Genomic DNA, 26,690 nt, shown 5'->3' on the forward strand with positions numbered 1-26,690 from the left:
TTGAAAAGCATTGAATCATATTTATTTGCAATGCACTGAACCACATTGAGTTGCATTATGTTGAATCAAAATGAACACCATCACAATTTGGGAGAATCTTGTTATTGTATCAGAGAGAAAGCCGACAAATAATTATTTCCCATTGCTAGGTAAGTTAAATGTGAAATAAGTCGAAAAGCTATTTTCCTTGAATTTTCTTGAATTCCTCCCTTTAGATATTTTTCCTGCACCTCAAATCGATATTTTCAGAAAAATAGAATAAACATGATCAACATCTTTCTCAACGTCTTACTTAGATGGAATGTATGCAGAACTGTTGGGTTTATTGTTGATCTTTGAAGAAAGGATATTTGTTGGATGACATCAGTAGTAAACATGACTTCATGCCGAATTAGAGGGGATTTTCAGACCCTCTTGTGGACAGCACCACCCATATTTCTTTCCTGCTTCAATCAGGTGATAACCATCTCTGTGTTCAGTTTAGCAATGCAGTACCTCACATTTATAGCCCAAGGGCAGCTATAAGTCCTATAAACCCTATAAGCTAAAATACATAGGACTGATAAAACTGTGAGACACATGGTGATGATGAATCTACAAAAAAGGTTTAGCTGAACTGAAATCAGTTCTTACTGGATCTACATATTTTAGTGTCCTGCTATAGACACTTTGCATGTGACTTTGATTATGAAAAAGACATAAAAACTTTTTTTAGTGCACACTGATTTAATTAAAAGCCCCAAATATAATCACGACGCAATGACCTTTGACTAGATTTTTAGAAAACAAACATCAATTTAACTCCCTGTCAGGGCAAAAACCCAGCATGACTCACAAGTGCATCCATACAAATACAAGACACCAAACACTAAGTGATTAACAGCAGAATGAAAAACAGATCACAGAAAACACACAGTCCTCTGTAGGTATATTTGTGTACAACAGTCAGTAGAGTTTAGTTTTTTTTTACCACCAAACCACTGAAGATAACTTCCTTCTATCTGTTCTCCTGCTATCTTCTATCTATATAGTGTCTGCTGCAAAATTAATAAAAGATAGTTCCCACATTAAAGATGAATAAAGATTCAACTGAGCGTGCAGAGGAGTAGGGAATGGGCCTGCTCGTAATCGCCGTTGCACTGATTGAGGATGTCCTCAAGGAAGCATTTGGCACAGTCTGGAAAGATGGCAATCAGTTTCATCAAGGCCCAGTCTTGGTCAGGCTCTGGGTCTGGAAAATACAGGAAAAACAGAAATAATCGCCAAAGAGTAAATTTTTATCTCTTATTGCTTCCAAGAGGCCCCTAAGGAAAGAGTGCTTTGTATTTGTCCTGATATGCAGAGCTGTGCCCTTTTGCTTATATTTGTGCACAGCTGAAGGTCTCTCTATTTCACATTTCAGTGTTTTCTTTTGTGGAGCTGCTAGTACAATTTGTAAACACGATTAGCCACTAAAGGCTAAGCAGCAATCATTAACAAAGTCTTTCAACAGTAACTTGGTTAAAGTACTCCAACAGACTGCACAGTCTTCTTGCAGTCATTTATTTTCAGTAACTTTAAACGCTTTCCTGTCTGGTAACTTTGACATCTCTGCAGCACCAGGATCAAACTTCCAGTGGTTCTTTAGCCATAGGCTGGTCCATTTCTGGGATGAGAAAATTACTGATCATGCCATCCCTTAACCAGGCAGGAGATTGTCTCATGCAGGTTATGGCAGAATGGAAAATCCTGATCTTAATGCTGGTAAAATATAGGCTGGGCTTGGCGGATGCATCCTGTCATGGATAGAGGATGTTGTGGGATTGCGACGATTGCAACTGCGCCCACAATGGCAGGCTGAATGTTTGGAATATTCTTTGGTATTTTTGCTTTAACCCTGGACTAGTGAAGTCGCCCTGCTGTGGCCAGTGTTCTGATGGCAGTTAGTCAAGAATGAGCAGCTATGGAGAGGTAGGACAAGATGCCTTGTAAATGGAGTTTATATTGTAGAGGGAACAATGTAAACTTTTGTTTCGTCAATATCAAAACACCACAGATCAATTGATATTTTAATTTTCTCTACATTTAACATGGTTCTAAAGCTTTCTGAGAAATGAAAAAAAAAGTTTCAGCCCCATTATGATGGAAAAAACGGTGAGCTGGAAGTGAATAATTCAGCTCCTTGTTTGAATATTTGTAACTTAAAATGCAAAAACATACAAAAAAACAGGTGGGTTTTGATCTAAAATTACAAGCAGTTTCTTTAAAAAAAAATTTTTTTGTATTCAAAGACTACAAGGGCTACCTTTTGGTGATGAGTCTTCAGATTTATTGCTCTTGTAGGGTGACTATCAGGATTCAAAACCCCAAGCACCCACATGAAAGGCGGCAATCTTACCACTACACTATCCAGTCTGCATAGCTTCACTCACTCAAGCTAAATCCATATTCCTGAACATTTCCGTATACCACCAACACTTGGCCCCTATTCCTCCACTTTGCAGGGACAAGGTGCCACTTTTCCTATGGGGAGTTATTGTCACCTAGTCAATATTTCTCTTGATATTTCTTATCGTTTCATGGGAGAAACTGACACTTGTTGAATGCAGTCTCAGATCCAGAGTTGTTTTTAAGGGGTTTTCATAATCAAAGGCTCTACCTTGTGCCTTCATGTCTCAGGCCACGTTTTTAGATCGATCTTTTGTAAACTGTCAATGGTCAAACTGAAACTGTCAAAATGAAAGATGACGAGCGTGGAAGAAATTTATCTTTACTCATGGCTAAAAACATTATTCCTACATATCCCTACAGAGTTTCAAAGACTGTTGTTGTAATGGTTTTGCGACCAAAGACTGCAAGAGACCAAGTTCTGATTGTGTCATGATCATCCTGCAGTATGACGGCTGCAACAAAAATGCAAAAAAAAACAAAAAAAAAACTGAAGAGTGTAGCTGGAAGCCAACCAAACTAAACTTAACTTGTAGAATTCAAATGAAGAAGCAATTCTGGTTGGGTTATGGTGGCAAATGTCTGATCTGAATGAAGTGTCCTCCAGCTAAAATCATGTTAACGCCTGGTTTATGGTCACCTTTCTCATCGTAATGCTGGTCAAGCACCTCTTGATTTTCTTAACTTGAAGTGTACTGCATGAGTGGTGTTTCTTAAAACAAGAAAACCTGAAGGTAAGAGTGTGTGAGATGGTCTGTTTCTACAGGCATCTGTACAACCCATAAAAACATAGGACTATTGTAAATGTAAATTCCTGTACGACTTCTCCTAGATATTTCTGGGGTGTCACAGTGATATTTTCTCATTGGAGACACCTGCTGTTTAGCAAGGAAACTGTAGGAAGTCCAGTGCACCAGAAGCATTGATATACACAGTTATGGTGCTGTATTGAATTCACAATTCACATTGCTACTTAATAAGGATGCAGCACTGAAATAGATAACAAGAGTTGTAGCTACAGGGTGAGTAGAAAACCAGCAAACTTATCAACACACACTGTTAGTTATCTGCAGTATTTTTTCAGTCCATCAGTTGATAAAACCTACTCAACTTTAATGACCCCTTTGGTATCTGTGTTGCTCTTCACAGCTGTAGCCAACAAAAATGTGTCAGGTGTCATCTTCGTACAGTCTTCATTCATAAAACATAATGTCATAGCCAAAGTCATACGATACCTTTTGCACTGTGGCCAGCAGTGAACTTATAAGATGGCTAAAATCATACAGCGTGTAGCTGCCTTAGCAGGTTGATACAAGACAAGCTTATTTACGTTGATGTATATACCTCATGGAACAAAACCCTAAAGTCAAACTCCACCATTATAATTTTGGTGGTTTACGACTTGTTACCCATCAGCCACAGCATGCAAATTGAGTTAGCATTAAATTATGCAAAGATTAGTCTAGTACGTTGTATTAACTCACACTGCACATATTAATTGGCCCTCCAGCAGCAAGAACCTGCAACTCTCTGCTCACACCGTTTGGATCAATGGATCTGTCACACTGAATGCAAAAAGTCAAGATGCCTTCTCCACTGGAAAGTCAATAGAGTTCAAATAAAATGCCTTTGTCCTAATGATGTGTTTCAATCACTTTCGAGGTAGTATGATGGAGCTTGGAATGATGTAACACCCATGCTAACTGTGGCCATCCATCCATCTATTTTCTATACCCGCTTAATCCAACTCAGGGTCACGGGAGGACTGGAGCCTGTCCCAGCTGTCACTGGGCGGTAGGCTGGGTACACCTGGACGGGTCGCCAGTGTGTCCCATAACAAAATGGAACATTGGTACATTTAGATCATTGACCAATTAAGCTGTTGAGAAAATACTACTTGATGACGCTACATTGTGTACACAGCTTATACAAGCAGGGTAGTACCATATGTGCAGCACATTTCATTAGACACCATACCAAATACACTGAAGGGCTAATAAAACAGTCAATTGCTAAAGCTTTCACCTCTTGTCAGTCTTGTTGAAATTTGAGGTCAGGGTTGTTTTTCATTGTTGGAAATCTTACTTGGAAAGGCGTTCCAGTTGAAATTTCCTTCCAGGAACCCTGGAATTCTGACAGTTCAACTCGAATGCTTCATAAGTGTGGTGTTGAAAGAAAGAGGAAAAGATGACTGTGCACATCTTAGGCTGAAGCTGGACTCTTGACTTTAGTTATTAAAGTTACATACAAATTCTTTGCAGTTGTCTTTATTGATTTTTTTTTTTAATTAAATTTAAATGTATGTGTAAACAACCCAGGTTAGTTTCTTACGGACTTCATGACACCATTCACTGACAATTTAAGTGGGTAAAGGAAAAATAACGACCCCAACAGCAAAGCAACAGCAAATTTTATTTATCATCAGATATCTCTAGTCTCTTCCTCCTATAGAATGTTATCTTTGAGTTTGTAAATCTCTTTATAGTTTGAATATTTCACTGCATCCTCATAAATGTGTCTGGCCATCAGACTAACTCATTAAGTCAAGGCCAGATAATCAAACAAAGAAAATACTTGTTTGTTCTATTTTATAATCTCAAAGCCTGACTCAGTGAATACATGATTAGGGACAAAGGTCCCATTTCATGCAGCATGTGGTGAACATGACATTATTCATAGGTGTATGGCTTTCAATTACAGAGGCGTGGGACTGCACCTCTCGACATGTCTGCTCGGCTTCAGGCCGGTTCTGTCAGTCGAGCCTGGTTTCAGCGCTCCAGAGAAATTCCCTGCATGACTGAAAGAGGCATATTAACAAACTGTGCATTTGTGTGCTTGTGTTGAGGTCTGATGCTCTTACTCAGATACGTTTGATATTTTTGTCAAATCAGAGTTTGTAAATGAAAGCCCTGGAAAAAGCTTTCTTACTCATAGACACACACATACATTTCCCATCTGTCACAAACTACAAGTATCAGCAGGATTTGAATGCCAGGAGCGAAAGTATCCCTACGTACCACGCATAACTTCCTGCCTGCATTTTTGAAGCATGTCAAGCCTTTGATTTATCGCAGACTAAACAGACAATCACAGAAAGGATGAGGTGGGCAACTTTTGTCACGTCTGATTTAGATTTGGTTAACCAGCTTTGAGCCAGACTAAAAAAAGGTGCAGATTGCGGGTTATTCACACATCTACTGTGACTTGAACTCACCAGTTTCCTCTGTAAAGCCAGAGAAGCTATCCTCTCCTTCTGGTTCCAGGTGAGTCAGTGACACTTGTTGGATTGTTGCCTGTTGTCTGAAGTCTTCAGGGTCCAAATAAGGATGCGCTCCCTCGTGAATGCTTTCCTTTTTTGTCTCTTTCTCAGTCCCTCCACTCTGACCCTGGAGTTTGTCCAGAAAGGCCATGTTTACCCTGTCAAAAAATACAGTGGAAAAAAAGAAAAGAAAAAAGATTTCCCATAAAAACCTGCCAGTGTTGTAATTTATACTCTGATATCCCTACAAGATCAGAGAGGCTGTGAGCTCGAAGTGTTTGACAGCTTTTTTAATCTTGTTTACCTACTAAAATATAGTAGGGCTAGTAAACTACTTGGTACCACTAACATTCACTGACCCGACTGGTCTGTACTGGTTCAGTTCCAAAGGAATTAACAAAACAAACAATTAATCTGTCTTAGTGCTTTTTTCACTTGTGTATTTTAAACTTAACTAAAACATTTCCTAATTTTCCTCGTGTGCGGTATGACTTTCTTTATTCTATCATCTTTGTTGTTGGTGTGTGGGTAGTTTACCTCTTGTGCTCTTGCTCCACTTCTCTGGAACTTTTGGACCGTTTCCCTCTTGTTTCATTCTCCATGTCCACACTCTTACAAAAGAGAAAAGTCAAACCCAAGTTGAGTCACATCAAGTTTGTAAGAGCAATGGCTGACAGTGTAATACTCCAACACATCCGTTTCACGACAGTTTATGACCTGTAGGTTATTACCAGTTTTAAAAGGTGAAAATATCCACTTCTGGTGACTGGAGGGGTTTGGTAGTGGAGTTTACAAATGAATGTCATCAAGGAGACCGGCATTTATCTCTCTTCACTCTAGAAACTCCCTTTTGTTTCCAGTCATTGTTTACTTCAACTTTTACTGAGTGCTTGGTTCAGTTTAAGAATGAAAATGTATTTGGTAAGGCTTACAAAAGCATAGCTCTCGAAGCAAAGCTCTCATTTACACATTTTTTTATTTCTATTTCGTTATTTTTCTATGTCTGAAATTCTGACATAAAAGGGGCGCTTTGGGACTATGTGTCAACCTGGGGTGACTATTAAAGCATTGCAGCATCATTTGACACAATCACTTTCCAAAAAAAGTAAGACAACGTCTGTGCTGTATTCAGCCCATTTAAAAGATATCTCAAATGTTTCTCATGCTGTCCTCAGTCTCCTAATGCAATATAACGCACACACATGCAAGCAGTTCACATGCAGGGAGAGGTGTTCCTCCAGCAGAAGGGAAACCTCACTCTTGTGGGGCAATACTGGGTATTTTGTTTTAAAAGTTGTTAAAAGTGAGTTTTCTTGCTAATCACTGTTTTTTGAAAAAAAAAGGTTGCTGAGAGGGTCTCAAAAGTAGCTAAATCTGGTGCCAGGTTGGGAACACTGTTAAATGCACCTTCGGTGACAGTAACATGGACAATCTGTAAACTAAAAAAAAAAAGCAAAGTTCCTCTGGCTCCTTCTCCATGAGAATCCATCGTATCTAAGTAACTAAGGAATCAACCAATAAATGCTAGCACAGATGTTGTTGAACACTGACACCTTTTAAGTTGCCATTATTAGCCTGTGACAGCCTCCTCTGCAGAGAGCAGCTTTGAAGATAGCGCTGAAGAGCTGAAGCACAGCAGAGAGGGAGGGCATGGGTGCATGGGCATGCATGTTGCATTAATTAAAATCTAAAAGACAATTTCACATTCTTTTTAGGATTACCAAGTTCTGCTTTAAGAAAATGCTACAAGGAATAAACTTCAATACAAGTGCTGGCTTCTCTATGTATCAGTTTTTTTCCCCCATTTTTGTAGCCACTTCAGATCAATTTCTCTCTCACCAATCTTTTTTTTTTGTTTAACCTGTAATTGTGCCATTAACCACTTTTATCATCACAGACTTTATGTTATCTTTGTGGTGAGCACAAGCTCAAGAAAAGCCATGAGAAGAGGTGAAAAACGACGTGAGCAAATTGGCAGCATTGCTAAGCAAACTGTGCAAAAAGTACCAGTCAAAAGTTTGAACACCCCTACTCACTTAAAATGAATAAGTAGGTGTCCAAACTATTGATTATCACTGTACATTATACAAACTTTCAACAAGTTTACTATTTTGCACAGTAATCAATGCACTGAAAATTATTAATTTAACTATGAAGCTTATCATATGTCCCACATATCCAAATTATGTCTTTCCGTATAAGCCAAAATTTTACTGAGAATGAAATTTGATATAATTTATGATGTGGAAAAAAAGTTAAATATCTTATTATTCGCACACAAACACTCCCTTATTTATCTTTCTCAGTTTTCCTTCTCAGGAGGGTTGACGGGTCAGTGAGGGAAAGAGGGAAAGCAGCCCACCTGTGTGAACACTTTAATCCCACCACAGCTCAGCACCAAATCCCCCACTCACACACACCAAACATGTACACACGCCCACAGCTAGAGGACATGAAGGGGAGATCGGTCTGTATTTTGGAGCCAATAGTGAAAAAACAACAGATCCCAGGGTCCTGGTTAGAGCCACATCAAGACGTTTGACTTTTGCTGCTCTGCAGCCACAAGCTTTCATCTCCTAATCTGTGACGTCTATCTGACAGAGCTGCAGCCTGGGAGAGTCAGGGGAAAAGAGGGAAGATGGGAAAGCAAGAAACAGGAGAGGAAATGAGAAGAGATGAGAAGATGCTGAGAGAAGGAAGAAAGGTAACAAAGGAAAGAAAAGTACAGAAGAAGAAAAGGACAAGAATTGATGCAAGATAAGACAAAATGGGAGAGGTGAGAGCAATTAAAGAAAATAAGAAGTAAAAAACAAGACAATATGGAAGGGGATGAGAGGCTGGAAAAGTCTTTGTTTCTGTCTGTAACCTCAATATCATCCCCTGAACTGTATCATCCTATTAGCCTGTATGTGTGTCCCCGCATAAAACAGAGACTTACTTATTGCTCTAACTGTTTCTTTGTCTTCCTCCACAATACTTTGACTCAAAGTCTCCTCTCACCTTCGATGTAATTTGCCGGCTGAAAGATTTGAATCAAATCTCTTGAGAAGATGTGAAAGACTCAAGAATGAGAAAAGTGAAGAGCGCAAGCACTTCATGTCCACTGAGGAAGCTGTGGTTGCAATTTTAACAGTTCTGTCAGTCACCACAGAACACAATGTGTCCTCAGGCTGTTTCCTGCTCAGCTGTAACATCACTGATGGGCTGGATGCAGAAGTGTGCACGCTGTTAGCTCCGCGTGTGACTCTGACAGGAGCTCTCAACACTCTGCAATAAATGTGTGTTTTCTGAGCTAAGAATAACCGTGACCTTTTCAGATTACTGCAGATATTCATTATCACTCAAACAAATAAGGTTGATTGAGAAGAAATGTATTTATAGTGGAAGCAGGCGGGGACTTTCTGGAATACCAGAAGAAGAAAAATATTTATTTAGTCAAATTTACAAGACAAAACTTTTGACTTTAAATTTTATACTTTGTAGCAACTCAAAATTTTTGCATTTTAGCGCAAAATGTTGAATCGGTTTGAATTTCTTTATGTTTTGAATTTATCTTAATTATTACTTGTCTTTTATCTGTTTTTTAATACAAAATGTTGACTTTCTGTCTCATAATATAGTCCTCTTAATTTTTTAGATTTGACAAAAGTTTTATCACTTTTCCGAGCAGTTTTTTTCTTATCTTATAACACTAATATATTTCAGTGCTCCATTTAAATTTTGACTTGGAATTTAATAAATGATTGTTTTGTTTTTTTTTCTTTTGCGAAATGAAAAAAGTCGGCATTTAGATCTTATATTTATCTTCAAGAATTGACCTACTCTACTCACTAAGTTGTTCGTCCAGTCATTCGGCACTATGTTTCCCTCAATCGGCTCTATGCCCCCAGTTATCGTCGTATCGTGTGTAATTCTGTAACAATTTTAACCCCTTTTGTTGTAAACCTTGTTGTTGTAATGATTGCTGTTGTTATTGTCCCCCCCCCCCCTTTTTTTTTTCTCCCCTCCTTCTCTACTCCCTACAGGTCGCAAAATAATGATGTTATTGTTGTTGTTGTTAAAACGTTTTTTTTTTTAAATTTACCTACTCATTCTTTTTTTTAAAGAAAATAATTGTTTCTCTTGGTGGTGAGAAAAAAAATCTTTCGCGTTCTCACATTTAACTGATGTTTTTTTTGTCTTCCGTTTGTCTTCCTTTATGTCCTCCTTTCTTGAGAAAATTGGTATGCCTGCATCAATAAGAGCTTTTGAAATGCTTAAACGATCCTAATTTTCTCCTTGAGGTGCACTAGATTAAGTTAACGTGGTTTAATGTTATATAACAACACTGTTTTCCTCATAGTACACATTGCTGCGCAGTTCTTGTCACCTTGTATCAGAAAATGTGCATTTTAGTTCCTGTATCTTTAAGGAACACCTCACATAAGGGCCTGTCGGCTCACATTGGTCAAAAATGGCATGTGAACAGATTCTTTGAGGTATAAAACTAGCTGCTGGGCTGGCATTAAGGATTGTTGAACATGGTGATATCAGCAAGCAAGAGAAAAGAAAACTTGAACTACAATCGTTGTGTTTCAGGTAGTTCTGCAGCTGTACATAAAACTATGTAACACACTGAATGAAGGGAAAATCCCAAAAGCATAACATCACCTCTTTATTTCACAAGACATGGACAGGTTGGGGAAGAGCTGGGGTTTTTCTGCAGGTACTTTTACGAACACAGGTTGTTCCACTATTCTGTCTTCTGCAGAAACCACACAGTCTTGTAAATCTGCATGCCTCTCAGTGTGAACTCTGGGAAGTCCCTTGAACTCTGCTAGCACACCACTCCTTCCCTCCCAGGAAAACCAACATTCAAAAAGGAAGAGAGGCCGAGAAAAGAGAAAAGGAAGCAGACGAAAAGAAACAAAACAAAAAAATGAGAGTGAGAGGAGCAGATGGACAGACAACACTCGGAAGCAAGAGCAGAGGCCTTTCTGTCTGTGAGCAAGAGATAATTATAGGGGTCACAGTTTTCTCACCCCCACCCAGGCCATTGAGGATAGATCTTAATACCCTGCTGGCCTCGAATGATGAAAATCTGCACCCAAATGTATTTATTCAGAAAACAGTTTGGAATAAAAAAAAAACGGACCTACTGGTGTGAAATACTACACAGATTGAGTCTCCAGCGCCAAAAGAATGATACCAAGTTATATAGCTCGAGTTGCATGTAGAAAGGATGCATGAGTCTGCATGTAAACAAACAACACACGTGTGGTCGCCGCATCACCTTGGATGACGTGTGTGCGGCACCGCTGGAAAGATCTGCGGCTCTCTTCTCAAACCTCTGCAGAAAACTCTCCGTGCTCCTGCAATAAATAAACACAGAAGATCTTCAGACAAAGCCACACACAAATGCTAAAGCTTGACGGCGTATTATTTTACTTTACAGACACTCCACATGCCTGCAACACTCAGTCCCACAAGGTTGATCGGGTTTGTTTGTCCCTGGTTGACATTGCCGTCCCTGTCCATGAAGCATCTGATATGTTACGCTCTCCCTTTTCGTCTCTTCTCTAAATATCTTCATTGTTCCTTTAGGTTTGCATTTTGGTCTGCTGTTTCCTGTTTCTGTGTCTCTTGTAGGGAAGCCAGAGATGCTACGTGACAGGCAATTTTCTTCGGAGCCAGCCACAGATTCCAGTAACATTAAGGCTGTCAAGGTAATTGATTTAAAGTAGTCCAAAATAACTGGGGAATATCAAATGAAAACCGCAAGCATACTGTACAGCAGACATTCCAAATAACTTTAGTGTCTACATCCAACATAAAAACATGACATCTCTAATGAGGCCCTACACTGAATGTATATGTCAGTTAACTCAGTGGTGAGCATGGTTGGGTTTCTCAAACAAGGAATTGTAATGCTGTTTCTTTTAAATATAGACAGTGGGTCAGGTGCTATAAAACATCCTATTACTTTGGATGTTTTTTTAACTTTTAATCCAACAGATCAACCATCAACATTGTCCAAACTACAAGAAGGATACATTTTATAACTTTTGTTTCCTGATTTAACTACTTATCTACATCCGATCTAAGGTTTTTACAGTAGATATGATAAAAAAGACACTTTCCATGCTTGGGAGCAAATATTTGGATGTCTAAAGTGAGCTGTACAGTTTTGGAGGGTACTTTTACATCACAGTATCAGCCAAGGGTAGAATTATGTAGCCTCTCCATGTTCACCTCTGCCCACTTCTGCACTTAATACTGCATTTGTGTGTCTTGGAAGTGGGAAGTCTGAACTCTTTAGTTGTTTTGCATTGCTATTGACAGCAAATTGTCATCAGCAGTTATACAGCTCACTGAGGGCAAACAGGCGTATAATGCTCCACCAGTACTGGGAAGGAAATACAACGTCTTGTTTTTGTTTTGTTGTTCTCATGTCAAGTTCCTTTATTGGCATATTTAAATACCAGTTGACCAAAGTGCTGCACAACTAAAACTTCTCAATCAGATGTTAGTTTCCATTTGTTACTGAATGCAGCATCAATTGCCCAGCAGTGGAGCCTGCCACTAAAAAAACTAACTTTTAATAAAACCATTGGCAAAATGTTGCAGATATAGGCAACAATTCTTAAAGTTAGCCTCTAAAAACTAAAAAAAAACAGACGAATGGCGTAACAGCGAAGTTTGGAGTTCATTGAGGCAATATTTGATCGATGATTTTGACTTGTCCATTATCTGCTGGTTGGCTGTTGCATTACTTCAGTGCTCTAGAATGGCACCACACTAGTGGCAGCCAGCTGCAGAAGTTCTGGCCATATTATGGCTTTCTATCTTGTTGAGATTTTCTAATTAGCTTTTTCTTAAGAAAACACACACTTTAAGTGTTTTATCTGTTATTATCAGTAACCACACCGATATGATAACATCTGGGATGAGAAGCAATGGACCTCAGTTCAAAGTGGTGGATTGTTTACTTGAGGTTGGGAGTGACTCCTTGTCCTAAAGTTGTGGATTTTGCAGACACAGCTTCCTTCTAAGGATGGCTGGGCTCGCCCTGATGGAATGAGTGAGGAGCTCAGTCATCTGCGAGGGGCTTAGAGTAGAGTCCCTGTTTCTCTGGATAGAATGGAGCCAGCTGAGGTGGTCAAGGCATTTGTTTAAGATGCCTTCTGGACACATTTCCCAGAGGAGGTGTTTGCAACGTGTCCTACTGGGAGGAGGCCTTGATGGTTTGCGATTAGTCTGTTTATGGTTCAGCCTTTATTTTATCTTGTATTTTCAGAATGTCAGCATCATGTCACTTTAGTCTTACAACATCAGGTGAGCAAACTAATCCCTCTCAAACTCCACACTGTTAACTGATAGATAACAGTGAAATAATCAGAAAAAGAGGAAAGAAAGAAGCAGCTTCACTACTGCAATGACAAACATTTAGATTGTCTGGGTTTTACGTGTGTACAGATGTTATTCTAGGAATTCTCTCATCCCATTTACCAGAATTATGGTGTTTAATCAGTCCAATACATACAGCATGATGAGAGCTGTGATATATTACATCCACTTTATGATCTGTAGTATGAATTCCTTCGGTTTTTAATAAATTATGGTAGACCACAGATTTACTCTTTTCAAAGAATGAACCTTCAAGTCAGGGTAAGGGAATTAAAAACTCCCTAATTCAACAAATCCTGTACTGTTGAGCCAGCAACTAAATCTATAAGATGTTAGATCAGGTGTGAACCACACCTTCCCCATTATTTCCTGACTCAAAAATAGCATACTTATAATTTCTCCGTTTACGTATTTCTTTAAGGATTTCTTTTTTATCAGACTATTCCCTCCCTTATACAGTACTTCCTTACACAAACACAATACTGATTACTAATTACTGATTATTTTTGGGCTGCTTTTGGGTTCTTGTTGTGTTTTTTCCACGTCTTATGTACAACTTTAGCTTTTCTTGACCTCGGCTCAGCTTTTGACACAGTAAATGAATAATTTCTAATTAGTGATCTAGAATCAACACTCTGGCTCTGATTGTGCTACCCCTCTGATTGTGCTATCCCTGTCCATTCTTCTAGAGATGTCATGCTAAAGCCTGGTTTAAAATGTTATCTTATCTGTATTAATATGATCTAACATGTTGGTTCGAAAACAACTAACATAATGAGACGAGGCACCAAGTTTGTTGGGACAGAAAACATTTTTTTGCAGTCTAATTTGTGGCTCTTTTGCGTTTAATTTAATGAACTACATGGTTGTTGAACAGCTCAGGAATGCTCATTTCAGTCCTAAGACTATCTCAGAAAATATCTTGTAGATTGAACACAGATGGTTTTTGTGGAAAGTCACAAATCTGACTTTTTGGATATTACTACTGGTGTTCCACAGGGTTGCATTTTGGGACCCTTTCTATTTGTTATCTTTATAAATAACTTGCATAAGGATATTGAAGCAATAATAAACCTTTATGCTGATGACTTAGACTTAGACTGGACTTTATTTGTTATTTAGCATTGTTGTAGTGAACAACAGAAAAAAATACATAATGACACTATTATTTTTATACATGCTCCATCAATAACACGGAAAGTGAAAAAGCCTCAGGCTACATTTAATTCATTATCTGCTGCGGAGAATAAAGTTTATTATTTTCCCCAAAGAATATTTACATTCACATGATTATTTTAGAATTTTTGCATCTAATGTTAAAATAATTCAAAAGCTGGCTTTATATACAGTATGTATTTGAGTGAATGGATGGACGACAACTTCTCATTCCGTGCTCATGTTGTGAATGTAGTTAAAAATCTTAAAGTGAGGTTTGTTTTTTATTTTACCAAAGAAAATTTTACTTTTAATGCAGAAATGCCTGTGATTACTTAGTCCCTAAAATGCAAAGATTGTAACTCATCATTTAAAGGTGGGGTATGAGATCTTGGAAAAACGGTTCCTGCAAGCTATATTTTTGAAAATACACAACCTTGCCTCTCCCTTCAGCCCACCCCTCGAAACCACGCCTTCAAAATACATGAACGAGTCATGAGTATGTGAATGCGCAGGGGTGAGGGGGGCTGACGGTTGATTGGCGTGTCAGAATCCAATAGAAGTAACTCTCATCATTACTTCTATTGGTCAGACATTTCCTCTTGCTACACCCTCTACAATGAACTAAAATATATATATTTTTTCCCAAACATTCTATTTTAGTGGGTGCAATGGGGTCGTGAGGAGGTTTTCAGACAATATGATAAAAAATGCTCCAGAAAACATCTCATACCCCACCTTTAATTCTCTATAACTTGGGTTGGACATCAGTGACAGCAGTCAGACAAAAATGTTGGCATGTGCTCTGAAAAGCAACACAGGGTAAACTTCCAGCAAAACTCTGTTCCCTTCTTTGTCTCAGCTCTATCATTCATCAGCTATTCTCTGTGTTTGCTTTTAAATGAGCTCCAGGCTTTAACAGAGTTAGATAAAATTGCATTTTTGTACCTTGCACCTTCTACATGAACTAATCTGCAGAAAGAAAAAAAGACCTATACCCACTGACAGATTTAATGGTACAATAAAGAATGTGGCGAGAGAGATGTGGTTGTTTTTCTTGTCATTTGTGTGATGTTGAGTGTTTGATGTGAATATATATGTAACATATGTGCGCTGAATGTGGTCCAAATGTGTGGGTGTATTCCGTTAAGTATAAGAGACATGATGACACTTCTTTTTTTTTTTGCAATCCTGATTTTCTGTGAGAAAAAAAAGCACACAACCTGTGTCTTATTTGCACTTACTGGCTAAATGGCAGTTTCAGCACAGATTTAACGATTTTACTTCTTGTTTTCAAAGCTTTTCCTGGATACCGCCTTTATCTGCACCTGATCACTGCATGAGATTTGGGAAAGACAATAGTGTCGGTTTTTAAATTAAACATGTCACCAAAGGCAACCGGGCCTGTAGTATATGTCATCAGTTTGATTCTTGTATGTTTTATCTTACATTCATATAGTTTTATTGTACAATGGCCTATTTCATAATTTTGTTTTTCAAAGGTGCTCTTGTTCTGTAGATTACTCAAAAATAGGAGTCCGACCTTAGAACTGGTATGGTTGTAGTGTTTAAATATTTCAGTTTTTTGTGTTTGTTTTGGAAATTAGCTGTTGAATGAGCGTAATACAAAGTTAATTTCATGCAGCCTGATTTTTGCAACTAATATGCCCTGCTTCTCCCATTCCTGGCACGGAAAATTTTCATCTCTTAAACTCCAGCAATAAATTCTCAATCAGCAGAGGCTCAAACCCTCAGAGATTCGTTTGTGGAGGGTAGGAGATTGTGTCATCTGATGCTACATCTATGATCGAGCCTCACTGCAAAGGGAGACTGCGCAAAACAATATAACATCGAAGGGTGGCAGTGATGACAACAAACTGAATCTGATCCCAAACTGACCTGGCATGAGCCTCATGGTGCTGCTCCCAACTCCTCTGGTCATCCTGTCGCTTCTTCTGCTCTAGGCGCTCAGCCTGCAACACATCGACACATCACAGCAAACTTGTACATTACAGCATGATATATGGGCTGCTGGTGTTGTAGAATGCTGTGCATGCAACACACTGACAAGCTACTGCTTAACTGGCGTCAAAATTCAGGACTTTTCAGCGTTCTACAATATCTGTCCTTTGTGCACTGGAACTTTTACTGGCTGTATGTGAGATTTTGAAATAATTTTAAAGTAGAAAGAAGCACTTAAGTGTATAAATTAAATTTTCATTTTGATATTACAAAGTTTTATACAGCAAGGAAAATAGAAAAGGTTTCTAAAAAGTCATTCTTACAATGACTTTTATTCCATGGCAGTATGAACCCGAAATATTTGATATTTTCCTGTCAACTTCATTTTGTTGCTAAAGAAACTCTGAAGAGTTTATTTTGGCATTCCATCTCAAAGCACTTAAGACATTCTGGGAATTAGGATACCAAGACATGAGGAGTTCAAAGTTGTTATTCTATTTCATTCTTCCTGCAAACATGTCTTAAGGTTTTCAACAGTGCAGGGTCATCATTATCAAATTTTTCATTATCAATTCTCCACAAAATCTCCATTAATTACCCGTCTTTCTTCCAGCAAAGAAGTGGAATGCCGATTGGTCTGACCACAATACACGTTACTGTGTATATGAGTTCTTGACAAAGGTTTCCCATGCTAATCCCTTGCTCATTTGATTATATAATCTATTGATGAATGATGGTTTTTGATGCCGTGCCGTCTAACGTATCAGAGATCACGGGTACCCAGCTTAGGCTTACTCCCTTGTCCTCTACACACTGAAATTCCTCCAGAATCCCTGAATGGATTAATGATTTTAAGGGGGAGAAATATGTCATCCCATCCAATCTTTCTTTGAGGAAAATTGTTTTTAAATAGTTCAATGATTTATTCACATTGACATTTTTGTTGGCAACCTGGAGATCCTCTGCCCATCTTTATTTCTCAAAGATTCTCTTGTCTCTTTTGTACCTAATCATGATTACAATCACCTGTTGACATAACCTGTTTAAAATAACTATCTTCACATCTACATGTCCCTTGCCCTATATTGACCTTGTACCAACTTTTTTTCTGGAATGTGGCCTACAACACACACAAAAAATAAATAAATGTGCATGTAATCAAGTGAAATTAAGTTTCAAAGATGAGACGAGACAAAGATGATATATTTGCGGTTCATACTGTCTGCAATGAATAAAATGTAAGAATCCCCTTTTTTATTTATATTTTCCATACCGTCCCAAAGATTTCTGAGATGATAAAATGAGCATTTCATGAATCTGCAAGCAATTATCTATTGCAAAACCAGATACATCTGCCCAACAAAATAAGGCGGGTGGTTGAGGAGTGGAGACGAGCATGATGGGCTCCTCACAATGAAACAGGTTTTTGCCGGCATCTTGTTTGATCAAATCCAGCAACAGACTGTTTCACATGCATGTGGGTCAGACGTGTAGAAGAACGTGTCTCAGTGAGGAGCTGTCTCTACGGCAACCAGAAACCCACAAACCCATCAGTCTATACTATTGCCTTTATTACTCAGTGTGTGAGAATTTACTGTTCCTCAGGCGGACGCTTGTCTCTGCTGACATCTACAGGCTAAACAGGATATTTCTCGCTGAGGGAGCGCCATGCAAGTGGAAATTCTTGAAAACAAAACAGATAATGTCCTTTGGAAAGTAAATAAACAGAAAAGTAAATGTTTCTTTGTCCCCTCCCCATAACTCTGCATATGTTGAGTTTTATTAAAGTGCAGTTAGACAGGGGAAGATTTTTTCTTCATTTGCCTGTGTTTTGTCTGTCTGCAGGTGTTTTCTTTAGCTCAGGGCCACCATATAAAATCATCCCAGTCTTGTTTAAAATAGTCTAATTCAATAAAATCCATCAAATCTGCCTTCAAATATGCTGTAATGTTCAGTTTGTATGTCCTGAACTGCACTGTATTTAAAAATGTTTCTCATCAGTGTCACAAAAGACGAAACACAAGAAATCCATAAAATTTTACGTCACAACAGTGTGATAAAGGAATAGCAGCAGGTCGATTGGCAGAACTGTGGAGGAGGCAATGGAGGCAATGACTCATCTGAATATCAATGTGAATATTTAAAATTGAGTAGGACTGTACGCTGCCTTTTTATTTGGCTTTGATGAATAAGTTGACCATAATTTGACCACATGCTACAACTCCTGCAACTGATGCTACCTATTCTCATGTGTCTCTGCTGAGAGTCTATTCTCTTTTTTAAAAAAAGTAAAAACATACCTGCAGAACAAAACATTAACGGGGGAGTTAACGGGTGGACAGGAAGGTGAACTTCAACAGGTGGCTGGTGAGTCGGAATGTTTTTTTTCCTAAGGAGGCTTACCCCAACCCATCCTTTTGGCTCTATCGTTTTATTTTGATGGAAACAAGATGCTACTTTTCTTGGGGGATCAAGTAGTAGTCAAAAGTTAGCCCTATAAAGTAGAACTTTATATCTGTAAAAGGGAGGGGTGAGCTAAGGTGAGGAATTAGGATTACTTAGTATTTCTGAATTCACTCAACTGATGGTATCCACAGATCCAAATTCAGTTCAGATTAGCCTTCCAGATACAGAACTACTGCTGATTGAATCTGAGACATTTTTCATGTACAAATTTAAAAAACTGGCTTTCTGGTAGATAAACTTGTCGGGCATACGCCCCCTTTATGAAGGCTATAAGTCTTCTTTGAAGGTTGGCCGCCTTCTGCATATTATCCCCATCTTTTTCTTCCTGTCTTCCTGTGTGTCTTAACTGTCAAATAAAGGGAATTAGAGCCCCCCAAAAAATCTTCAGCTGATCTGCTTCTGTTTTACAACCTCTTGTTAAGTTAAAGTCATCACTATAACAAGAGCCTCAACTCTTAACAAACAGCTTCCAGTCTGTATTTCTTCAGTCAGTGTTTAGTGTCACTTTGGTGCAGGTTCTTGGAGCTGGTGGCGATTACAGATGGAGATATCCATCACAAACCCAGCAGAGACATGACATTTTCTACTGAGGATGTGCAAAGAAGCCTTGCTACAGTATATTCTGAGTAAGTGGTGCAACTCTTTACCAGGAAAACACCATCTCCCCTTCTCTTAATCTAACTTTAAATCTAACTTTTTCCACCTACACTTACAACATGCAGCTGAGCATTCCTGTGGTTTGTCAAAAAGCACTCTGTGATGTACAGGAAATCTCTGCACTGACACATAAGTGATTTAAAAAAGATAGAGGAGGTGCCAACCAGCCAATGATCACACCATTTATTTTAGAGTAACTCCCAGATTGATTCCCGCTCTTTAGACTTTCCTGCTTCCTATTCAAAAACACCTCAAATGTAAGATGTGTGGTTTGAGATTTTTTTTTCTAAATGGCTAAATTGAAAAGTTAAAAAAAAATTGCTAACAGGCTAAATTACCATTCTTGGTCTCACCTTCTCTCTTTGTTCGGCCTTCATCCTCTGTAGCTCCTCCTCCTCTTCCCGTTTCTTCTGCTTGTCAGCCTCCTCCTTCTTCAGCTTGAAAATGTATTCAAATTTAGTTTAAGTGCAAGCTAATGTACAAAGACATCATTTCTGCATCCCAAACATGTGTTCTTGCATACAGTGCCTTGAAGAAGTATACATGGCCCATGGTGTTTTTATTCTATCCTGTTGCATAACTACTGGGAATTAAGAATGATATGTTTGGGGATTTTATGCACCGAACCAAAAGAAAATACACTAAATTGGTGAAACATACAGATCAGGCAAGAAAGGCATTACTCAGACAGATAACAAAAGAAAGAGCTGCAAAGCTTAACAAGCAGAGATTAGAGTCAATGTCAGTCCAAAAAAAACACTGTTTAAAGGAAAATAAAAAACACAGAAATGCTACATCTGGTTCGAACTTAACACTTCCCATAAACTCAAACACCATCCCAGCAGTGAAGCGTGGTGGTGGCAGCATCGTGCCGTGAGGATGTTTTTCATTAGGAGGGCCTGGGAAATTGGTGAGAATTGAGAGAATGATTAATGGTGCTAAATACAGGGACATTTTTGAGAAAAACTTGTTTCAGTCTTCTGGAGAACTAAGATCTGAATAGAGATGTACCATTCAGAAATCCAATGACCCTGAGCATACTGGTAAATTAGCACTAGAATTGTTTAAATGGAAACATCTAAATGTCTTGGAATGTCTGAATCAAAACTCAGACTTAAATGTGATCGAGCATTTGTGGAATTACCTGAAGAAAGATGCTAAGAACCCATCCATTTTAAAAGAGCAGTTTGGTCTTAAAGGGATAGTTTGCCTCTTTTGACATGAAGCTGTATGACATCCCATACTAGCAATATTGTGCATGAACATTGACTTACCCCCTACTGTGTACTGTGAGCCAAGTTCCGGCCTCGTTTTGGCATTGACGAAAGTAGTCCGGCTAGTTGGCTGGGGTCACAATTTTCACAATTATTTTCTCTCCCTTCATATCACTGCATGCTGTGTAGACCGTGCAGTCCCCTGCTTCCGAGCAGTAAACACCATGAAACAGGCGCGGCTGTCGGCAGCACGCAGTGATACGAAGGGAGAGAAAATAGCGCCAAGCGATTGTGAGATCTGACTTTTTCCTGGAACGATTTTGTGATGCAAATGTATTAATCTTTTGAACGCATATTGTTTTGAGAAACAAAACGCTTTATTTTTTAAACCCCAGCCAACTAGCCGGACTACTTTCGTCAACGCCAAAACGAAGCTGGAACTCTGCTCACAGGACGCAGCAGGGGGTAAGAAAATGTTCATAAATGATATTGCTAGTATGGAATATCATACAGCTTCATGTCAAAAGAGGTGAACTATCCCTTTAAGAAATGGACAAAAATACCAATGGCTAGATGGGCCAAACATACTCAAAGAGACATATAGCTGTAATTGTTAGAAAAAAGGGCCTCTACTATGTATTGACGAGTGACTTTTGTGTTATTTCTCAAACAATAAAAATATGGTCAAAGTTCAGTTTAGGTCTTGTTAAAGCTGCAGTCTGCAACTCTTTTTCAAGCATAATGCCTGGAACTGTCCGGGGATTCTGAAAGTAGTACATTAAATACCCCAATACAAAAAAAAAAAGAGTTCTCTAGGTCCCCTATATGTCCCGCTAGGTCCCTCCAAAGCCAGCAGGTTTGTTTACAAAATTGCAGACCGGACCGGTAAAAGGTAACCAATCAGGTTTACGAGCTGGGCTCTGCTGCCTGTCAATCACCGATTGTGCACGCGCGATACAAGGTAGGCTCGTCCCCACGCTTATTTATCTAGACTATTGAACTTCATTACGGGCTTGTCTACTTACTGTGTCTTCCATGATCGCAAATGACAGGTGAGTTGATGAATGAAGAGTCGTGTAGGCGCATCTGGCGTGCACGTCTACGTGCACGAGTTCTCATGTGTTTTGAAGGGGCGGGACAGGAAGTTGAATAACTTTTTATTTTTCGGTTAAAAAATAAGCATTTCTTGCATTTTGCGACTACGGAGGTCACCGTTTTCAACTTCAAGCGTTCTGATAGATCATGTAAACTCTTAAAATGCCAAAAAGTAGGACTTTACATATGACAACAACAAATCTTGCAGACTGCAGCTTTAATAGGGCAACTAAATAGGATAAAAAGCAAGAGAGGGTGAATACGTTTTCAAGGCACTGTAATGCATGCATTATATACTACATAATCACGAAGAATGATGGAAAACAATGTATGTGAACCATTTCCTCTATGATATCCAAATATGCTTAAAGCTATCTCTGAAGTGACCAGAAATATATGCTGCTGTGGTTAATTTACCTTCTTCTGCAGTTTGGAGCAGCGTGCAGCTGTGTACTGCTTCTGCCTGGCTTCAGTCAATGTCACATGACCACCTGGTGGATTAATGGACTTCAATAAAAAAATAATAAGAATAATGCTGGCAGAATGTGATGGAGGGCAATGTTGTGTGTTGGTTTACCCAGCTTCTCTGGATTCAGGTGCACAGAAGAAGGCCTCTGGGCCTCTTTCCATTTCTGAAAATTCTGTTCTTCTTTCTGAGCCGCTGCAACAACAGTAAACACTCATTTTAAGAGATGTTTCAAATGTGCATGAAGACTGAAAGAGAATCAGTTGGATAATTACCTGCTTTCATCTCGCTTCGGCGAGATTCGTTCGGTGGGATCATGGTGAATCCACCTAAGCTGAGACACAAAGACACAGGGATGTGTACACTGCAAAACCTGAGTGTAATCCTGCAGTTTGACAACGTTTGAACAGGTGTTGTGTCATTAAAGATTGCTGCAACTGGGTAGATTATTAATCCTGCAGAACAGATTTTAAGTTGAAACAAATCTGCTTTTTTCTTTGCTTCCTGAAGCGATGCTTACAATTAGAAAAAAAAGGTTTAAAAGCCACGTAATCTTGGCAGCAGAGTTAATTCATCATTAGTGCTGAAACAGTAAAACAATAAATCAATGGGACAATTTTAAGTAGCACAGAGTAATAAAACATATTTCAACACATCACATCGATTCAACACATTTTTGAGAGCTGCCGGACAATTTAAGCTTCCAAAAAACTCAACATACTTTTACTTGAGTTTGACTCAATCATAAATCTTTAACTTGCTCTATTTTTTCAGTGCTTCTGGCTCTGTAAAACATACCTGTTAAGATAAGTGAAATTATTGTAATTACTGGCAAATATTTTCTAGATCAAGTAGAGGAAGAAATTACAGAGTCACCCTGTAATTTGCTTTTCTGAAACAAAGACTTGCACAAGTCTAAATATGTAAATGAGTCCGCAGTTAAAAGAGAGAGTTTGTAGAGGATAACGAGCTGTTGCAGCTGGCCGACTGGCAGGAAACATTGCGGGAACAAGAGAGCTGTCAGTGGAAACGATGACTACCTGAGTCTAATCTATAATGGAAATGAAAGAAAAATAGTCCATGAAAAGGCTCCTTCTTGCAAAGCAGATCTGTCAACTGCTGTACAAGAAATGATTGATGAAGGATACTGTTTTCCATTAGTGAAGCCTTCAAAGAATTCAAGCTGTCAGAAATGACAGAGGAGCTGTAACAAATAACTGTGATTTTTTTTGGTCCCAAATTTTTTCCCCTAATTGATTTGTAAAAGAAATATCGTCAATTCCAATCATTTTTTTAATCTTCTTTGAGGTATGTTTTACAAAGCCTTTTTTTTTCTACAAAAGAGCTGAATGGAGCTGAATTAAAATCATCAAAGAATGGTGATTCCTTTTTTTCCCAAGGAGCAACTACACAATATTTTACAAAAAAAACAGAATTAAGCATCCAAAGCCATGTTTGTAAAATGTTATTTGCTTTATATATTTGTAAAAAAGTTTAGAATCAATAATGCTGAAAGTAATGTGCCACGTGAAGGGTTCTGGGTGGAAAGTTTTCTCAGACAATTAAAAAAAATGTACTGATCCGTTTGTCAAGTGAAAGAAACTTTGTTCCATTTGTTTTAACGTTTTAACTTGATCCCTGCGGGAAAAGTCTGAGAGATGAAGTGTTAAATATCCCTTTAATATTCTAATGACCTGCAGCAGAAAAAAGTGCACAAAAAGAGCACATCCTCCACCAAGGTAATTCCTTTGACTTTGCCCCAACCTCCCTCCAAGTTTCATTAAATTCGGCTGAGTAGCTTTTGGGTAATCTTGTAAACCATCAGACGAACAGACAAATGCTAACAATAACATACCTCCATTAACACAAAGCGGAGCTGAATAATGTGGTTAGGACTGTAAAAGCAGCACAAAGTGAAAAATGTTCTCACATTTCTGCAGAATCCACAATTGGAAGAACCGCTGTGGAACAGAGCTATCAGTCTTTTTCAGGTTAGCCACAATGGAAGAAATGCAGTAATGCAAATATTAGGGCTGGGCTAGTTAACTCGTTATCATCGCTTTAACTCGTTAGTTATTTAACGGCGATAAATATTTTATCGCGCATTAACACATTATTATTTTTTTTTTATATAGAATTTTTGGGGGCTTTTGTGCCTTTAATGGATAGGACAGTTCAGAGAGACAGGAAGCAGGGGGCAGAGAGAGGGGGAGCGACACGCAGCACACGGCCGTCCAATGTGAGACTTGAACCGGGGCCAGCTGCAGCAAGGACTTTTGTACATGCCTCCTCAACCCACTACGCCACGGACCACCCCAGTTTTATTATTTATTTTATTATTGTAAAAGTCTGTTGCTCACAGGCTTTTATTTAGTAAAAGTCTGTTGCTCACAGGCTTTTATTTTGTAAAAGTCTGTTGCTGTCTGCTGTGGAACCGGAAAAGAAAGTAATCGGCGGATCCACCAAACATGGAGAAGGGTACGGAACTTTTACTCGGCCATTGTCATTTTAAAGTTCTTCCAGACGGCGGAGTCGACAGAACCAAAGTCATCTGTAAACACTGGCAAGTTGAATCGTCTTCTCAGTGTAGTAGTTCCAGTCTAAAATATCACTTAAAGGCAAAACACACAACTGATAGCAGCAAGTCATTCAAGGAAACAGACAGTGGAGCGAGGCTTCTACATATAAACTACATAAAAATGCTGATGTTAAAAGTGTGTTTGCACAACAAATGTTATGGCACTTTCATTCATATGGCAGTACATTTAAAATAAAACTAAATGCTAAAAGCTATACACTACTTTTGGATTCATTTTTGGATTTTGCGTACAAATGCAATTAATCGTGATTAATCAGGGAAATCATGTGATTAATTAGATTAAAAATTAGCCCTAGCAAACATATTTAATAATGTGCATCTGCAGAATAACATTAAAGGTGGGGTAGGGGATCTTTTTCTGGAACATTTTTTTACATATTGCTTGAAATACTCTTCACACCCCCAATGCAACCAATTAATTAAAAGTTTTGACACATATATGAAAAGTTTTAGTGGCCTCTAGAACGTACAATCTAGGAAAAACACTATCCAATCATACTGAACGGACCGTTCACAATGATTGGATACTGATGCCGTCTATCAAACTGCAATCTGCTCCTCCCTCCCCCTCCTTCCCCCTGTGCGCGTACCCTGCTCCGTGAACGAATTACGCGTCCAGAAGCTTGGCAGGAAGCTAAACTAGAGCCAGCTTGGCTAGCACCTAGCATTATTAAACGTATAGTTATCATATACTAAATACTAAATACAGCAACGATTGATGCTTGCTGTCAGAACAGCGCTCGTGCACCTTCGTGCGCGTTCATGTACTCTAGAGGCGTGCCTTCGGGGGGAAAGTGAAGAAAAGGGTTGGGACTTTTTACCTGTGTATTTTCAAAATGCAGCTTCGCTGGACTCAAAATCCAGGATCTCCTACCCTACCTTTAATGAAACTGTTGCAGATCAGTCCCAACGCTGCTTATCAGGATCAACATATCCGCCTTGTCCACCTGCAGCTCTTTACACCACCATAAGCTTATGCCACGTTGATGGGAAAGTACAACAACGGTGTGACTGTTGGAGCAGTGTGGAGCTGTCTCTGTCACGCTGTCATTTGTGTTACGCCACTCTGAACATGATCCCCCAACATGTTCACAGAAGAAGTGGTCATCAATTGTGACACCAAAAGCTCTCCCAGCCTTAGTTGGGAATATACAGGTATGAGCGAAAAGTATTGATCCATACAATGCTGTTTTCATTATTGTAGAGGCCACTATTCATGTGGCATTACTTTTATGTTTTAGGGTACATGAAGCAGGGCTGCTCAGTGGTGAGGTGATTAGCATTGGTGCCTCATAGCAACAGGGTTCCTGGTTTGAATCCTAGTTAAGGCCCTTCTTTGAGTTAGCATGTTTGGCATTTGCATGTGTTTGCAAGTTTTTTTGTTTATCTTAAGGGTTATCAGTGAAACTAAGCTTAGGTGTTGGGACCGCATCAATTAAAAAGCAATTCGAACTCTGTCTGAGACAGCTAAGATTTACGAGGGGCAGTGAAGGCACCATTTCAGTTTCCAATCTCATGAAACGAAAGTGAAAGTGAACTGGAGCAAACATCCAGCAAAACACAAACACACCCTAAGAAATTAACTCCAATGTAGAAACAGACATCTGATAGACTACACCTGTACATGGATAAAACAGAGGGTTATGGTTGTGTTTCTGTCGGTTCATTTCATTCCAGTTTAACTTGTTACTTACTATTGCGGCTCTCTGTTTGCCGCCCCTTGGTTTCTGCTTTCAGGTGTTCCCTCATCGACTCCTTGAGGTGTTTGAACATTTGCAGGACCAGCTGGGTTTTGTCCCGGGTCATTTCCTCTGGGGTTCAGCCTGTTTCCAGGATATCTTTGTTGATGTGGATCCATCCTGCGGGTACAGGCCGCCTCGGAGTTGGTGTGTGACTGAAGCTGCCCGTTCCTGCTGTTCTATTCTCTGCGCAGCTCTCTTTCACAACATGCGCCTCAGCTGCAGTTGGCTGTGACAGGGCTCCACCTGCCCTTTGAACAGTGGG

At 39.0% G+C, this 26,690-nt stretch overlaps 1 protein-coding gene across 1 annotated transcript; it reads right to left on the reverse strand.

The window, feature by feature from the left end:
• epsti1 (epithelial stromal interaction 1) lies at positions 1–26,655 on the reverse strand. Its single transcript, XM_075480177.1, has 10 exons — positions 26,381–26,655; positions 22,363–22,421; positions 22,199–22,282; positions 22,039–22,112; positions 19,666–19,749; positions 16,127–16,200; positions 10,959–11,037; positions 6,224–6,297; positions 5,642–5,844; positions 1–1,231 (listed from the first exon to the last, which is right to left on the reverse strand). The coding sequence occupies exons 1-10, from the start codon at positions 26,542–26,544 to the stop codon at positions 1,086–1,088; spliced, it is 1,041 nt and encodes a 346-aa protein (XP_075336292.1). The 5' UTR covers positions 26,545–26,655; the 3' UTR covers positions 1–1,085.
• Between the last annotated feature and the right edge of the window lie 35 nt (positions 26,656–26,690).

The sequence above is a fragment of the Odontesthes bonariensis genome, chromosome 12 (genome assembly GCF_027942865.1).
Source record: "Odontesthes bonariensis isolate fOdoBon6 chromosome 12, fOdoBon6.hap1, whole genome shotgun sequence".
Lineage (NCBI taxonomy): Eukaryota > Metazoa > Chordata > Actinopteri > Atheriniformes > Atherinopsidae > Odontesthes > Odontesthes bonariensis.

Excerpts from the sequence above, each read along its gene's own strand:
- epsti1 (XM_075480177.1), bottom strand. The coding sequence starts at position 26,544 with ATGGATCCACATCAACAAAGATATCCTGGAAACAGGCTGAACCCCAGA. Across the intron at positions 6,298-10,958 it reads CCGCACACACGTCATCCAAG|AGTGTGGACATGGAGAATGA; the intron begins GTGATGCGGCGA and ends CTCTTTTGTAAG. Across the intron at positions 5,845-6,223 it reads GTGGAGCAAGAGCACAAGAG|GGTAAACATGGCCTTTCTGG; the intron begins GTAAACTACCCA and ends ATTTTTTGACAG.